Here is a 15,772-nt window from a genome sequence, read left to right on the forward strand (position 1 = left end):
AAGGACCTAGTAATATTGTATTAAGAGAATGGGTCTAAACAAGAATAGAACTATTTTTTTTTGAGATCTCAAAAATTATTTTATCAACAATTTCATGTTATTCCATGTTATTCATTTGATTCAGCCCAATTTTTTTGGTCCAAATCATTTGTCAATCATCAAAACGTCCTAAGTCATATTTGATACTTCAAAATTAGATTCCTTAACACATAAATGCACAATGCTACATAATGCCAATATTAATTCATTTATCGACACAGTAGTTAAGGGTGTTCAAAATTCCGCTTTTTGACAATGTACTGAAAACAACCAGGTACTTTTATTTTTGCATGGCTTTGACTTATACCAACAATATTACAATAGTTCATATGAAATGATGTCCTAATAGAATGCTGATACTTGTTTAGCACTCTAAAACTAAAATTTGTTTTTCTAGTAATATATAATCATATAATGATTGATAAACTTAATCGGGATACTATTTTTTTAAGGATTTAACTTTTTACACTGATAGTATAAATCTGTTTTAATTATCAGGTGGACTACGCAGAATAAGGAGTAACATTTACTAGTTTGAAACCTAAATTAAGCACTTAGTTATAAAAAATAAATTAGAATAATTACGTAACGTTACATTCTTTCTGGTCCAAGGAAGCAAGGCTTATTTAAAGGTTTGCAAGTAGTCAAATCTGTGTTGCTTTCTTACCTCTTCTATGATTTACAGTATAGTTCTCATAAGTTTTAGGCTTAACATATAAAGGAACTCTTAAATTTGTCAGAAGATTTCATTTACCCACTCTAATTAATTAAGCCAGGTACCAATTGAACACCTCAACTTCTAATAAAGTGTTTTAATTAGATACTTTCGGTTCAAATGTTGAATTTTTTTTTGTATTTTCATTCATCTGTTAGATAGTTAAGTTAATCACAAAAAATATGTCATCAATTTTGATTATACGCATCAACCTTTATTTGTTAAAAATACTGATATATACATACACAGAGAGTATGGTAACATTATGCACGTTCTTTTGCTTTGTTATTTAAGGATAATTTTGACTGCTTGTCTATAATAACATTACTTGACAATGCAATTATCACATTTACATAACATTGCCGAATACAACACATACTACTACTAATAAGTATGCCAGAAAGAAGAATACAACAATACAACTTATATTTCTTATAAAAAAGATGAAAAAAATATAATATAAAAAATATTTAACTGCTACAACAATTCTGTACTGATCAATTTAATATTCACATTATACAAAAGATGTGCATTTTTACTGTCCCCTAATGGAACTCCAACTAATTACGTTGGTGATATAGCCCGCCGCCTCGCATCACGCGCACATGGAACAACCTACCTTCAATCATCATCTCTTTTGTTTTTTCGAAACATATTATTATTATTTTTTGTTTTATTTCCTATATTATTAATTTCTCATAATTTATTTCTTGAATATAGGAAATTTCGCAGGTATATCCTCCATAAAAATGGAAAATAATCTACTAAATTAATTAGACTCGTGAAGAGTGATCTTAGATTTGATAGTACCACAAAACCCTAGAAGATAGTGCTAGTATTATTTTCCCCCCACCCAACAAATCTTAAATTTAGTGACATTTATTTCTCCATCTTTTTTTTTCCAATCTTCTAAATTAATCATTATACACAGAAATTTGTATTATTCAAGAAATTGTATTTTTCATTCCAATTTTTCTTGGAAGTATTAATTTTTTTTTTTTTTTTTTTTGTGTGCTTGTACTTGTTTTAGCTTTGGGATTTGTTATTTGTGTGTGTGAAAAGAAGTTAAGTCTTCATATTCAGTTGCTGTGAAAAAAACCAAACTCTCTTTGTTGCATTATCACATTTTAGGACAGTGCTGCAGTGATTTTGGCTAAGTGGGGTGTCATTATTGGATCGAAATACTGGAAAAGGACAATTGATTTTGATTCTTGAGATCATTTGGTGAAGAGGGTCTAGTTTTTCTTGGTGATTTTATGCCAAAAAAAAAAGGATAATTTTAGTGTAAAGATCCAAACTTTATTAACAATTGGATGTGGATCAGTGATGAGAGGTGAAGTTGAAAGGTTGAGAGGAGAACAATGACTACAGGGTCATTGGGTCTTCGTTCTTCAGGGAGTTATGGATCATTACAACAACACCAATTACAGAACAGTGGCTCTGCTTTCCAGACAAGAAAGCCCCCAAAAATGTTTAAGGAGAAAGAGGGATTGTTTCTTTGGATCTGCAAATTTGCACCTAGAAAAAAGGTTGGGATGTTGCTACTTTGTGCTGTGTCTGCTGCAGTGTTTTTGTGGGTCTTGTATGTTGCCAAAGGTTTGATCTTTAATCTTGCCCATTGCCTAGCATATATCTGAAATTAGTCACATTGTTGCATATTGGAGCACTAATATTCTAGTTTAGATAGATGTTACAAGATTCTGTCTTGAATTTAATGCTGAGTTGCAGTTGTTCATGCACCTTTGGAAATTTTAATGTGGCACATTTTGGTTATAATTAATTAATATGACATTGAAAATCTCATTTACTGGTAATGCCAATATATTACTGTGGGATTTTCAGAATGATTATGTCTTGATACGGTTGATGCCTAGTGTTTATCAATTCAAAGCCCGGAAGGCTTTGGATTTGGTGGAATTTTGCTTGGGTTCTTCATATGTCTTGATTAGGAAATTTCCTGATTATGTCTAGTTTACACTCTTACATTGTCCAATCTTGTTCTTCTGTCTCATGGCTAAGGAAATGGTCTTCGATCTGACAGTTCCATATCCATATATGGGAACTAGCACATACATCCCTTTGTCTTTATTTTTGCCTTTCATGACCTGCGCAATTTTCAACTTGGTATCAGGTGAAGATACACAGGAACTTACCACCTCCATGAATAGTCAGGTGTTTCCTCCAGAGACCGGACAGATTAGGCATATCGATTCGATAGAGCAAAATAATCTTGGACAAATTGCATCAATTGAATCTCCCCCGCCTCCACCTCCTGCATATTTTAAAGGGTACACTCTTCCTCCTGGGAATCCATGTGAAGGCTTCACACTGCCACCTCCCCCAGCAGATAAGAAGAGGACTGGACCAAGGCGTAATTTGTTCACGATATTCTACTCTTAAATATTTTTGTATTGGTTGGGATGGAGAAAATATAAGCTTTAAGTTCTTAACCGATTATTTTCATTCTTTCAGCATGTCCAGTATGCTATCTTCCTGTCGAACAAGCTATTGCATTAATGCCAGATGCACCGTCCTTTTCTCCCGGAGTTAGCAGTTTGACTTACATTCATGAAGAAAATTTGAGTAAATCCGAGTTTGGAGGTTCAGAATTTGGTGGGTATCCTTCCCTGAAGCAGAGGAATGATTCATATGATATAAGAGAGTCCATGAGTGTGCACTGCGGGTATGCCTTTTTCCACTTTGACAATTTATTCCACTTTGACAATTTATGTAGACAAGAGAGTCCATGACTGGGGTTATCTTTAAATATTTTTCCTTTTGTTTCTACTTTGGCAATTCTATGAACACAAGAGAGTGACTGCAGCTATGATTTTTTATCTGTTTGAAAATATTATAAAGCTTTCAGTTACAGGTTTTTTATTTTTAAATAATCCTTGCTATTTGTAACTTCACATTTTAGATATTAATGATGATGTTTTACATTATTGCCAAATTACTGAGTTTTTGTGTTTTGCGCTATTCTACTGCACAGATTTGTCAGGGGAGCCAGGCCTGGGTATCAGACAGGTTTTGACATTGATGACTCTAACCTTCTTGCGATGGAATCTTGTCGAGGTGTTGTTGTGGCATCGGCAATATTTGGTATTGATCTTTCAATTATTGTAAAGTCACATTGAGTCGCTGAACCTGCTGACTGTTGTTGTAACAAGTCCATTTGTGACCAGGTGCTTTTGATTTGATTCGTCAACCACAGAATATAAGTGAATATGCTAAAGGGAATGTCTGCTTCTACATGTTTGTGGATGAGGAAACCGAAAATTTTCTGAGAAATTCAAGTGAACTGGATAGTAGCATGAGAATTGGTTTATGGAGAATCGTCGTTGTTCATAACCTACCTTATGATGATCCAAGACGAAATGGAAAGGTAACTAATGCCTAGTTGTACATTGCCTATGTTGAATAATATTGGACTTTGCAGACATTATCAATAGAAACAATGGCTATTTATGATGGTTCTTGCTACTTTTCATGCTGTATGTGAGAGAGCATTGATGCATTGGAAAAAAATATTGGGAAATTGATGCAAGAGTAGTACATGAATGACTTTTTGATAATGTAGTACATGAATGACTTAAAGGGATACTTGGTGATTTCTGCATTTTCTTTTTTAACTAATTCTACTTTTTAGATATAAGAATAGCAATTCTCAGAGTTATGTAGTCGTTTATGAAGCCTTATTGCCCAATCAATATAAGTAACCTGTTAGTCTGTTCATTTCTACTGAATGTTTGAAGAAAATGAATCAGTTGAGAGTGAGCTTTATGGAAATGTCTTAGATTGATCAAAATTGCAAATGACGAAAGACAGTCAGTGGAGAACTGCAGCTATGGTTTAGCTATTGGAACTGCATATTCATAATTGATGAGAAAGCCTTTGATTTTTTTAATAACAATGAAAAAATTTACATGATAAGTGAACTTTTTTTTTTTTTTTTTTCCTTTTTCTATTTATAGTTTGGATCCTTTCCCAAACTTTGAGTCTGTATTGGGACTTGAATATTTTACTTATATAGCCAACCCCAACTAGCTTGGGATTGAGGTATAGTAGTAGTTGTGTATCTTGAAGTCTACAAATGTAACAAGCCATTATCTCTATGCTAAGAGTGAACTCTTGAAAGAAGCTGCTGGATGTTTTTTTTTTTATTACGATAGTGTCCGGGCCAGCTTGTGCATCTCGAATATTCCACCGGGTACTGCTACCTACCACCAGTATAGTGGATTCTCTTTTTGAAAAAAAAAATAAAAAAAATCAGAAGGCTGAGAGCTAGCATAAGATGCATTGAAAAATGCTCCTAGTTTTGGTGGAATTTTTCTTTTCTGATGCACTACCATCTTACGATATCTTCCTCCGGAGTTAGTTACATCTTTGAGACACGAGTAGGCTTTTGGCTTTAGCTGTCACTTTACATGGATGGTCTTTTTCCAGACAAAGAGACTAGAAATACTTCGTTGATGGTTTCCTTAGCGATTTGAGTTCATGGAGTGGTCTCCTTTCATTATTTTAACTAGCAGCTGTTAACAGTAAGTTTCGTTTCCTGGATTTTTCTAACTCAAAATGTAGAGAAAGAAAAGCCTTTAGCTAATCAATAAACTATGCCTTAATCCCAAAATTAGCTGGGTTGGCTATATAAATTCCTTATATCCACTCCGACCTAAAGAGAAGTCTGTATTATTACTTTTTTCTTCATTGCTGGTGGCATTAGAAATATTATCATATCTTATGAAAGTAGCAGGAACAGGATATTCCCAAAACCGGAGTTGCTGTTGAGATTTATTCACATTTCATGATGTCCACAAGTTTTGTTATAGTAAATCTTCTTTTGATAGGAAACTTCTCTCCCCTATTACATATGTTTAGTTTTTTTTTTTTTTTTTTTTTTTGATTAGGCCCTATTAGATATGTTTAGCGACTTCATGTAGGAAGCTTTGTCCTTTTCTAACTGGATTAGAGTGACACCCATATGCAGTTTTTCTCTTTTATGTTTTGCATTCCTTGCTGTTATCATGTTTCTATTTCTATTAGCCATCTGGTCCACTTGGCATTTGTGTGTATGCTCCTGAGTCCTGTCAGTATTAACTGAATGATTTGAGAAAGCTGCTTTCCAATTGATAGCCAAATTGTCGCATGGTTAGGCGAGTGCTTCTTCTATTAAGGAGTGTTGTAAACAGATTTTGTATAAGTGAGAATTTGTTGCCGTTGCAGGTCCCAAAGCTTTTGCTGCACAGGCTTTTCCCAAATGCTCGTTATTCTCTATGGGTTGACGCAAAACTTGAGCTTCTTGTGGATCCATATCAAATACTTGAAAGGTATATCTAAAGCTCAACCCACATTTCATATGTACATAAGCAAATCTCATGCTTAGCTACCGTATGGTCTCCTATGGGTTTAATTTCATGTCCTAACTAAAGCACCAGGTTTCTCCTTGAGAGTTATAGCATTAAGGGCCACCCAGGTGGTTTTCTAAGAGGTACAAGTTATGCTTCCTGCGAATTTGATACTGGACATGGATTTGCATAATGTTCCCCAACCTAAGTTAACTATAGTAAGCTTACAGACATTTTGGTCTGGGGCGGCTGCTGCTCTCATTCATAGTATCTTGCACATCCTTAATCAACTCGTCAATTTTTTTTTTTTTTTGATAAGGTAAGTAATACTCGTCAGGATAGGAGACAATAGTTGTTCGCAAAGTATACGTCATGGGAGATGTGTGTTGCCCTAAATTCAGTCACCTCTTCGAATTGTTAGTCTGAGCCTGTCCATGTCAAAATGGTCCTTACTGTCCATGTCACCTCAGGATTTTGCCATGATAGCCTAAAACATTTTGCAACTCTCCAACAAGGCTTTTTATATGTTTGACACCTTACAGAGATAAAAAAGTCATACTGCTTATTGGTGCATGACTTAAGTGTAAAACTAAGCACGTGGAAGGGCCCATTAGCATTTGTTATCAGAGGAAAGTATCTTGCTTTGAAGATAAATGGTTATAGAACCATGCGATTATTGAATCCTAGCTTTCTGATTCAGATATCCGTTTGTGTTCTGCCCAACTTGCTTAATTGAAGTTTTCTCATTTCTATGTCAGATTCTTTTTTTTTTTTTTTTTTTTTTTGAGAAGGTAACATATTTCTATGTCAGATTCTTGTGGAGAAAAAATGCAAGCTTTGCAATATCAAGACACTACAGGCGCTTTGATGTGTTTGTAGAAGCAGAGGCTAATAAGGCTGCTTCTAAGTTTGACAATGCTTCCATCGATTTCCAGGTTGACTTCTATAAAAAGGAAGGTCTAACTCCATATACCAGAGCTAAACTTCCTATCACGAGTGGTTAGCGTGTGATGCTTATGGCCTCATCTTTCTTTACTTGTAATGAATAATTCCTCTCCGCTGAGCATGCTATTATATGTTTGCAGATGTTCCTGAGGGGTGTGTAATCGTAAAAGAGCATATTCCGATCTCCAATCTCTTTACTTGTCTTTGGTTTAATGAAGTGGACCGCTTTACTCCAAGAGACCAAATTAGCTTTGCTATCGTGAGAGACAAGATCAGGGAAAAGACAAATTGGACTTTGAATATGTTCTTAGACTGTGAACGGCGAAACTTTGTGGTTCAGGTGATCTTTATATCTTTACCCTTTGGATTGAGTTGATTTGATAGAATCTGAAAACAAAAGACCTGCTTCCATTCCTGTACTTGGTCACTTGAGAAATTCATGAAAACGGTCATAAAAGGTTAATGTGGGTGCCTGGTTAGTATTACTGCTATGCGCATCTGGATTGTGCTGTGTGGTATTAGTGGGAGCAAATGCAATATGCAGTTGCTATTTGCTGGTCCACATCTCTGTTAAAGTTTGCTGTTGTCAAGCTGGCCTTTAGTTCTTCAAATCCCCTTCTTTGCTCTTTCTTTCTGAAATGGTCACTTATATGATAGTTTGACTAACCGATCAAGTATGATAGTTTAACTATCTGCCATATTTTCTGCTATCTGCAGGGTTACCATAGAGAAGTTCTTGAGCACTGGCCTCCCCCACCTCCTCCTAGTGCTGTTGCGGTTGTTCATCCTCTGCCGCCTGTAATTGATGAAACTCTGAGGATCCTGCCCAATGTTTCAGCATCAAGTATCCTTACTAGTCCAGTCAAAAAGATACCCACAAAGCGTGGGAGAGAGAGGAAATCCAGACGTCATAGAAAAGTTATTCCGGGTAGTAAAGATCTCAACTTCAGATAATTTTTTGTTTAGGAAAATTCTTGTTCTTTCCTTCCCTTAATTCAGGATATGGATTGTGGGGTTAGGAACTGTGCAAGATGAGTTTTATAGATGATGTTTACAAGAAAGGCGGTATCAAAATTTTCCATCAATTCTTTTAGGAGGTGACCAATTTATTATTTTTTGTTGTATATAATTAAGTCTTAAAACATTATGAAATCACAGCCCATCATATACTGGACATAAATCGCAAGCTTCATGTACTTTCTGCCCATCACACTACTGGTCTGAGGAAAGAAGAAATTCACTTTTACGGTGAGGTCGGCGTACATCTTACTCTCCCCAGGCTTCACTTGTGTAACGACACTGGGTATGTTGTTGTTTAACTGAGATGAGGTCGTGGTTTAGTTCATTGCAAGTGATGTTTGCACCAAGCAATTCAATGCGAGACATTTGCCGTGCATAAAAGCTTTAATTACTTAACCATGGTTATGTGATCTATATTCTCAATTTAATTTGTGGTTAAATTGCTTGGTTGGGTGTAAATATCGAGGGCGGATAAGTATTTTCCAAAATCCCATTGTTGGTGATCATATGAAGGTAACAGTTAGGAGCTTCACATGGCAATGCTGTTAGATCGCTAGGCATTTTCTTCATTCTACTAGTACCAAAGGCAGTATTTGCTAAATACACTTGATGTGGAGTGGGCGGCCGTTCATGTGAAATTTGAGACAAGAATTTCCTGTATACTCATGAGGAATCAGTAAAGTATAACATGATAAATGAGAAACTTAATTTATATTAAGAATTTTTGCTTCATAGAAGTTGAAAAACTTCACCAATTATTTTGTAAATCAAATTTTAAGGTATAGTTCATAGTCCGGAAAACACTACATTTAATGCATTATACTCTTATTTTCTCATTATATGGGAAATTGTTGGAAAGAAAGTGAATAATGTCTCAAAAAGGGTTGCACTTGCATGCCCAAAAATGCTGCAAGTTTGTGCGTGAGATATATGCACACGATTATCATTAAAATATAATCTTAACACGCCACAAGTTTCAACAGACTATTATAATAACATGAAAAGATACAGACTACTAGTGCCGAAGGCCGAAAAATTATACCTTATAGACAAATCAATTATTAGGTATTACAGATATGTACTATTGCATATTGAACATCCTTAACAATTAACATATATTAAATATTATTTCTTTAAAATTCAAACACCCTTGATAAAATTTCTGACTCCGTCACCGCAGACTAAAAAGGGTAAATTGATTAATTCTACATCAAGTTAAAGCTAAACATAGCCATTAATTAAATGCTAACACAGAATAGTTAAATTTTTCATGGCAAAATGGTACATAAGTCAGTATAAAGAGTGAAAATTACAAGGTCCTCCATAAGGTAGATTTAGAAGGGACAACAATAAACTCAAATAAATTATGAGGTAAATTTAGCAGTGTAAAATGATGAACCAGTAAATGTGAGTCATGTTACGGAGCTGTAGGTGAGTGAATCAGAAGGAAGTGAGACAGAAACCCCAGCTCACTCTTAAACCCTAGATTTTCACATCACTCAAAAACCTCAAAGCTGAGCCAACAATGGCGAATCGGCGATACCTTCAAACCCTAACCCGCCATTTATCATACCTTCTCTCTCCAAACCTCCATTCCCTCAATTCCATTTCCCCTCAAACAACCCTAACCCCAGCCCTTCTCAATTCCATCAACACATTAACTTCCTCTCCCAAATGCCCCCAAATTAACACTAAAATCTCATCTTTCCACCGCCATTTCTGCTCGAAACCACCGAACATTAGCGATGGTGATGATGACGAGGATGAAACTGATTTTGATGATGAGGATGACGTGGAGTCAAATAGTGAGCCCAGTAGAGAGTATACTCAAGAGGAGAAAGAACAAGAGGCAGCTGAAATTGGGTATAAGGTGATGGGCCCACTTCAGAGATCCGACCGCGTTTTCAAACCATATGAACCCGTTTTTGCTATTATTCAGGTTTCTTATTTTAATGCTTTACTCCAATGTTCAATGATGGTTCTCTACATTTTTCTGACTAATTATGTATTCTTGAATGACATTGGTCTCACATTAGCCTGTTTAAATGGCATGGTCAAGTACAAATGTTGTGAAAATGGATATTGAGGATGGTATACTTGTTGTGATTAAATGAAGTAGCTTTACTTTTGTCCGTATGAGGATTGAACAAGTTCTCTTTGTGATGTAGATTGGTTCCCACCAGTTTAAAGTGAGCAATGGTGATTCCATTTTTACAGAGAAATTGAAGTTCTGTGAAGTCAATGACAAGGTCAGTATGGTTTTTACTTTCTGAATGTTGTGTACAAAGTTGATATCTTTTTGTAATAAACGCTGCTGAGGCAGATGTAGGATTTTAAGTCAGTCCATGATTGGTTGCGTAGTACAACTGTAAATATAGTTATTCTTACAAAGAGTTGGTTTAACTGTATATATAGTTCAAGTGGAGGATCCCTCTTCATCATACTACATCCATCCCTAACTGCTAAACATTTGAAAACAAAAACCAGAGGATCAGTTGCGGGTTGAGTCTGTCAGAGGTCCAGCTAAATTTTGATCCTGTTCATCTAAGCTCTCTTATTTGTTCAAGTAAGGGAAGATGCATATGTGAACTATAAGTAATAATTATAGCTTTATGGGCCTCATCCTGGGGATATCTTAGATGATTCAGAATTGATGTAGTATAAAATGGTTATTTTCTCCTGTGTGGTGTGCGAGCTATTGCACAGAAGGTGGGTTTACCTTGTGCGCACCTCAAGGGTAGCGGCTGCGGGTTCCCATGTCATCAAAAAAGAAAAAAAAGAAGAAGTTGTTTTCTTACAGACCCTTTGGCAAGAGTGATAAACAGTATGACCTCTTAACGTCCATAACAGTAGAGTACAATATGCATGACTTCCTTGATTCTACTCTTGAGCAAATGTGCTAGATCTCGGTCACTATTTTTTTTTTTTTTTTTGGGTATCTTAGTCTGCTACCTTTAGTCTTTTGCTCTTCTACAAAGAGTATTTACTAAAGGAAAGGCTCTTGTTCAATTTTGAAGGGAAATTCGATGGAAAAGTATATCTAACAACATCAATGAAGTGGTGATATCTGCAGGAAAAAAATTAAGATATTTATTTTTAAATGTTCAGAATTTCATAATTCTATTTTTAACATATCTGATGCTTGAAAAAAAGGAGTAACGTCACATTCCAATTTGTTTGTTCGATAATTAATATATTCCCCGTAATTTGTCTAGAATTTTTCTTATTAAAGAAATCTTTTCCATAAAACAATGCGACTTTCTTCCTTATACAAAAAAAGAAGAAAAAACTGTGCATTTCTTTGGTTATATAAAAAAATGCAACTAAGAAAAAGATCTTGGAAACCTAGCAAATTATTCACTATCGTTGACTAATTCTTTAAATCTTTAGCTTTCTTTTAAAGGTAAAATATAAATGCATGTTAGAGTTTTCCATATGGCTTTATTATACTGATTACAAAGTCTTGTAACCTTTCCTGCAATTCCGAAGATTCATGTTCTATTCTGTGCCAAGCCAGAAGTTCAGTATACCAATATCAGCTAATTAGATTCTTTAAAAGAAGACTCTACACGATGGGAGGGTTCATGTGACTATTTGTTATGATGGAGAAGAATTAAGAAGTTTTTATTATCAAAAGAGGGTAATGTGCATTTTGTTCTAAAGTACAGAAAGAAAAGGGAGACTTGCATTCTATTGTTGAAAATGAACATCTTTTGAGACTAATTCTTGGTTTCTCTTTGAAACTAATTCTTCTGATATCATTCTATAGTAAAGCCAACTTTTTTGGTTTTCCAATTCTATTAGAAATAAACTGCTTACATATTCATGCTTCACAAACAAATCTTATGACTCAGTATTAACAAAAAGAAGTCAAAAACTACCTTGTCACAAATAAGTATAGTATGATATAAGTTTTCTTGAGAGTATACTGGTTCTAGTTCAAGCTGAAGCAAAGGTATAAGCTCCACAATGTAGGATCATATTGCCTATGCTACGTTGACCCTGGTGAAGCTTGCTCTGTACTTTTCCTTATTTAATTCTTTAGTTTATTCCTGCCTTCTACTTGTGAGAAAATGCTCGTACATTGGAATCTCTATTGATTGAATACATCTTGTCCAAAAAAAAAAACTCTGTTGGTAAATATGGTTTCAGTACTACGTAAGTACTGTTTTGCTACATTTGAAATGTAAAAGATACAGTTACCAGTTTCAAAAAAAAAAAAAAAAGACAACTGTTGTTTGAATACATAATTAATCCTGTCATTGTTCTGTGTGCAGTTGATTCTAAACAAGGTTATGCTGTTGGGCTCAAAGACTCAGACAATCATTGGCAGGCCTATATTGCCTGATGCAGCTGTTCATGCTGTCGTTGAGGAGCATGTAAGATAGTTGTGTCATGACTCTTACCTATTTTCAGCTTGTTTGCATATTGATTTGTGTTTATAATATCATTCTCATCTGCCTAAGTCTTGGTGGACACACTTACCCGGTAACAGGTACCCAATAGAATAGTCGAATTGCACGCAAGCAGGCCTGGATACCGTTGTCATTTTTAAAAAAGTATATTGTCATTCTCATGAACTTTGAGAAGTTGGATATAGAAATCCTCAAAACCACTCTTTAATGCTTTAAATTTTGGATAGAAGAAATTCTTATTTTAATGAATTCTCAAAAGATTACTTTAGTATTAGGTGGAGGTTCATGGAGAGGAATGATTCTATTTTCTCCAACTTATTCGAATCTATTTTTCATTTCTGTTGCAAAGGTATCTAGTGAAGGAGGATAGACTAGACACAGGACCTTGAAATGAGTACTTTTCTGGTAACGAGTGCACTTCATCTTTACTGGTTGCAAGATTGACTTCAGTGTCGAATCTATACTGCTCTACCATCTAAGTTTATGAACAGCAAGAACATGCAAAAGTTGCAGTAGGTCTTCAGTAGTTGGATTGTTGCTATGTTAAAGGAACTAATAATAGAGGCAATTGTTTTTTTTTTGAACATGAAATAACTATATGACCTGCAATTCAACTGAAGAACCACGGTCTAGATCTTAAACTTATAGCTCAGTTAGTTCTAGTTTCGTTATTGCCCCTTCAGGAACATCCAAAATAGTTGTGACGATCCAGAGAAGATTAGCATGAGCCTATGAATGGATGACACTACAAATCAAGAAATGGTCCAAATCACAGTTTTAGTACCTGTGATTGGGAGGAAAGACCTCTGCCAATCCATCAGCTTTCTGTCCCTTGGAGTATTAAAAAAATTAAGCAAGCAGCAAAAAATTTCACCTGGAGTCCTTGACTAAGCAATCTTGCATATTTTCCTTGCTTTATTTTGTTTTTGATTTGTTGACAGGTATTGATACGCTTCGGGTACATTGCATGAGTTGCACTAACTTCCGCCATTTATGGTTAACTGCGATGGTTTTTGTAATATTCAATACATCCGAAGTGGTTTCTGTGATTAACAAAGATCTTCAGGCTCTGAGCTTGGATGTTTGGATAACTTAGTTCCGTTTATTTATATGTATATGTACAACTTTATCTCAATTCAGATAGATTAAGAAGATTCATCTGTCTTTATCTTGGTCCAGGCATTAGATGCCAAAGTACTGATATTCAAGAAGAAGAGACGAAAGAACTATCGACGAACACGAGGGCATCGGCAGGTTATTCATCTATTCATCGATAAGAAGGTTAAAGAAATATGTTTATTACTTTAACTTGTCATCCTTTTTATCTTGATTTTTAGGAATTAACAAAGTTGAGGATTACGGATATACAAGGGGTTGAAAAACCTGAAGTGGTACCAATTCTCAAGACAGAGAAGAAGGGTGCAAAGAAGGTCGCAGTAGCAGCTTAAAGATGGTTAGAAGATCAAAGAAAGATGCTTGAGTAGGGGATTTTTGGCATATACAGCTGACACAGCTCAGCGTTTTTATTCTCATTTTCTCTTATAAAATTTGATGTTAGAACTCAGATGCCACATGTGGTCAGATGGTAATCAGGCGTGAGATGGAAGGGAACGAATCTGTTGTAGGCTTAACATAGTCAAAATCTTGAGGATGTGTATTTGGCTATGAGAGCCCATACCTCATAAGGAAAATAATCTTTTCTTGCATAGGAGTATTTCCTACTCTTAATGCAGTGTTGACTTCCTTTCATCTCTTTGCGGGTTTGACCTTTCCCTATGCAGTAGTCAGTCTATGGCGAAATACAATCAACTTTGACTGGATCTTTGTTTTCTGCATTGCCTTGTATAATACATTAGCATCATTTAGCTACAAAATTACTTAAATACATGTCCAATATTAGGTTCGGGTCCTGGATATCGGCTAGATTCTGCTTCTTGGACAAAGTTGTTGAAACGCTATTATAAAGTACCTGTGTGGGTGAGGAAGAAAGAATGAAAATTGTTATAGTATAGATTTATTTGATTGCAACTTGTAAAGATTTTACCACTGCAGCTTAATGAATATGGTAACTGAAATCAGGATAGGTCTATAGTGGAATTAACAGTTAAATTGCCAGAGGTGTGACCTGATCGACCTAAATTTACTAGCAAGAACTCGAAGTATGTTACAGAGATATATTTTAGATTTGCAGTTTTTGTTGGTTAAACAAAAATTTATTAATTGCAAAACCTTCCTCACCCTCACCCTCACCCTCACCCTTGAGAGAAAATTTTCCACATAAGAGTTGCATTACAGACATAAAGTATCGAGTATATTGCTTTAATCCTTCAGGTTCCAGACTATATTTGTCAAACAGATGTCGCATAATCTAATTTCTGATTGAACAACTTGGATAAACACAAATTAAAACAGTAGTCACCACACACTGTCCCACTTCTTGATAGCAAAACACAGGTATGAGTTGACTCCAAAACAAAACTTGAGATTAGGATGAATTCCCTTTCTCTTCACTTTCTGTCACCACCATGTTATAGTAGTTCATTTTCATTTTTCTTTTACCCCACTTATACGCTTTGCCCTACCATATTTTCAAAAGCATCTAATTTTATGCCATGCGATTTTTCATTTTTTTTGTTTGGATAATGGTGGTATTCAAGCTAGTTTGTCCACGTCTCGATTATTATATCGGGCACCTGCTACTTTCAATTAGCTCGGGTATCAAGGAACATTGTCCATCAAAACTTACACAGACGGAAAGAAAATCACCTTGCATTTTTTTGTAACTACTAAGATGCATGATACGATAAAAAAAATTGTGCGAACTCGCTAAAGAACATCCTTCTAATCTTTGTTATCATAAGGGGGAATTTTGACCCTGTTCGTCGAAGCTCTCTTATTTGTTCAAGTAAGGGAAGATGCATATGTGAACTATAAGTAATAATTATAGCTTTATGGGCCTCATCCTGGGGATATCTTAGATGAATCAGAATTGATGTAGTATAAAATGGTTATTTTCTCTTGTGTGGTGTGCGAGCTATTGCACAGAAGGTGGGTTTACTTGTGCGCATGGGTACTCGAGGGTAGCCGAACATGGTTCATGTCAAAAAAAAAAAAAAAAAAAAAGAAGTTGTTTTCTTACAGACCCTTTGGCAAGAGTGATAAACAGTATGACCTCTTAACGTCCATAACAGTAGAGTACAACATGCATGACTTCCTTGATTCTACTCTTGAGCAAATGTGCTAGATCTCGGTCACTATTTTTTTTTTTTGGTATCTGAGTCTGCTACCTTTAG

General features: G+C 35.3%; 2 protein-coding genes and 1 non-coding gene across 3 annotated transcripts; all 3 read left to right on the top strand.

Annotated features, from left to right (window-relative positions):
* Positions 1–1,339: 1,339 nt before the first annotated feature.
* Positions 1,340–8,240, top strand: LOC132045179 (probable hexosyltransferase MUCI70). Its single transcript, XM_059435726.1, has 9 exons — positions 1,340–2,350; positions 2,886–3,125; positions 3,227–3,437; positions 3,747–3,856; positions 3,940–4,139; positions 5,978–6,081; positions 6,911–7,098; positions 7,185–7,384; positions 7,762–8,240. The coding sequence occupies exons 1-9, from the start codon at positions 2,116–2,118 to the stop codon at positions 7,996–7,998; spliced, it is 1,725 nt and encodes a 574-aa protein (XP_059291709.1). The 5' UTR covers positions 1,340–2,115; the 3' UTR covers positions 7,999–8,240.
* Positions 8,241–9,493: 1,253 nt separating this feature from the next.
* On the top strand, positions 9,494–14,228 carry LOC132045188 (large ribosomal subunit protein bL21m). Its single transcript, XM_059435733.1, has 5 exons — positions 9,494–10,003; positions 10,233–10,313; positions 12,342–12,443; positions 13,659–13,733; positions 13,817–14,228. Exons 1-5 carry the CDS (start codon positions 9,590–9,592, stop codon positions 13,925–13,927), a joined length of 783 nt encoding a protein of 260 aa, XP_059291716.1. The 5' UTR covers positions 9,494–9,589; the 3' UTR covers positions 13,928–14,228.
* On the top strand, positions 13,153–13,253 carry LOC132048453 (U6 spliceosomal RNA). Its single transcript, XR_009412989.1, has one exon. It is a non-coding gene; the product is annotated as a U6 spliceosomal RNA (small nuclear RNA).
* Positions 14,229–15,772: the final 1,544 nt, after the last annotated feature.

Source organism: Lycium ferocissimum, chromosome 2 (genome assembly GCF_029784015.1).
Source record: "Lycium ferocissimum isolate CSIRO_LF1 chromosome 2, AGI_CSIRO_Lferr_CH_V1, whole genome shotgun sequence".
In the NCBI taxonomy this organism is placed as follows: Eukaryota; Viridiplantae; Streptophyta; class Magnoliopsida; order Solanales; family Solanaceae; genus Lycium; species Lycium ferocissimum.

Bases quoted from the DNA above. Each gene is read 5' to 3' on its own strand.
- LOC132045179 (XM_059435726.1), top strand. From the start codon at position 2,116: ATGACTACAGGGTCATTGGGTCTTCGTTCTTCAGGGAGTTATGGATCA. The intron at 3,857-3,939 runs GTATTGATCTTT...ATTTGTGACCAG, and splicing joins TGTGGCATCGGCAATATTTG to GTGCTTTTGATTTGATTCGT. The intron at 7,385-7,761 runs GTGATCTTTATA...TGCTATCTGCAG, and splicing joins GGCGAAACTTTGTGGTTCAG to GGTTACCATAGAGAAGTTCT.
- LOC132045188 (XM_059435733.1), top strand. From the start codon at position 9,590: ATGGCGAATCGGCGATACCTTCAAACCCTAACCCGCCATTTATCATAC. The intron at 10,004-10,232 runs GTTTCTTATTTT...TTTGTGATGTAG, and splicing joins CCGTTTTTGCTATTATTCAG to ATTGGTTCCCACCAGTTTAA. The intron at 12,444-13,658 runs GTAAGATAGTTG...ATCTTGGTCCAG, and splicing joins ATGCTGTCGTTGAGGAGCAT to GCATTAGATGCCAAAGTACT.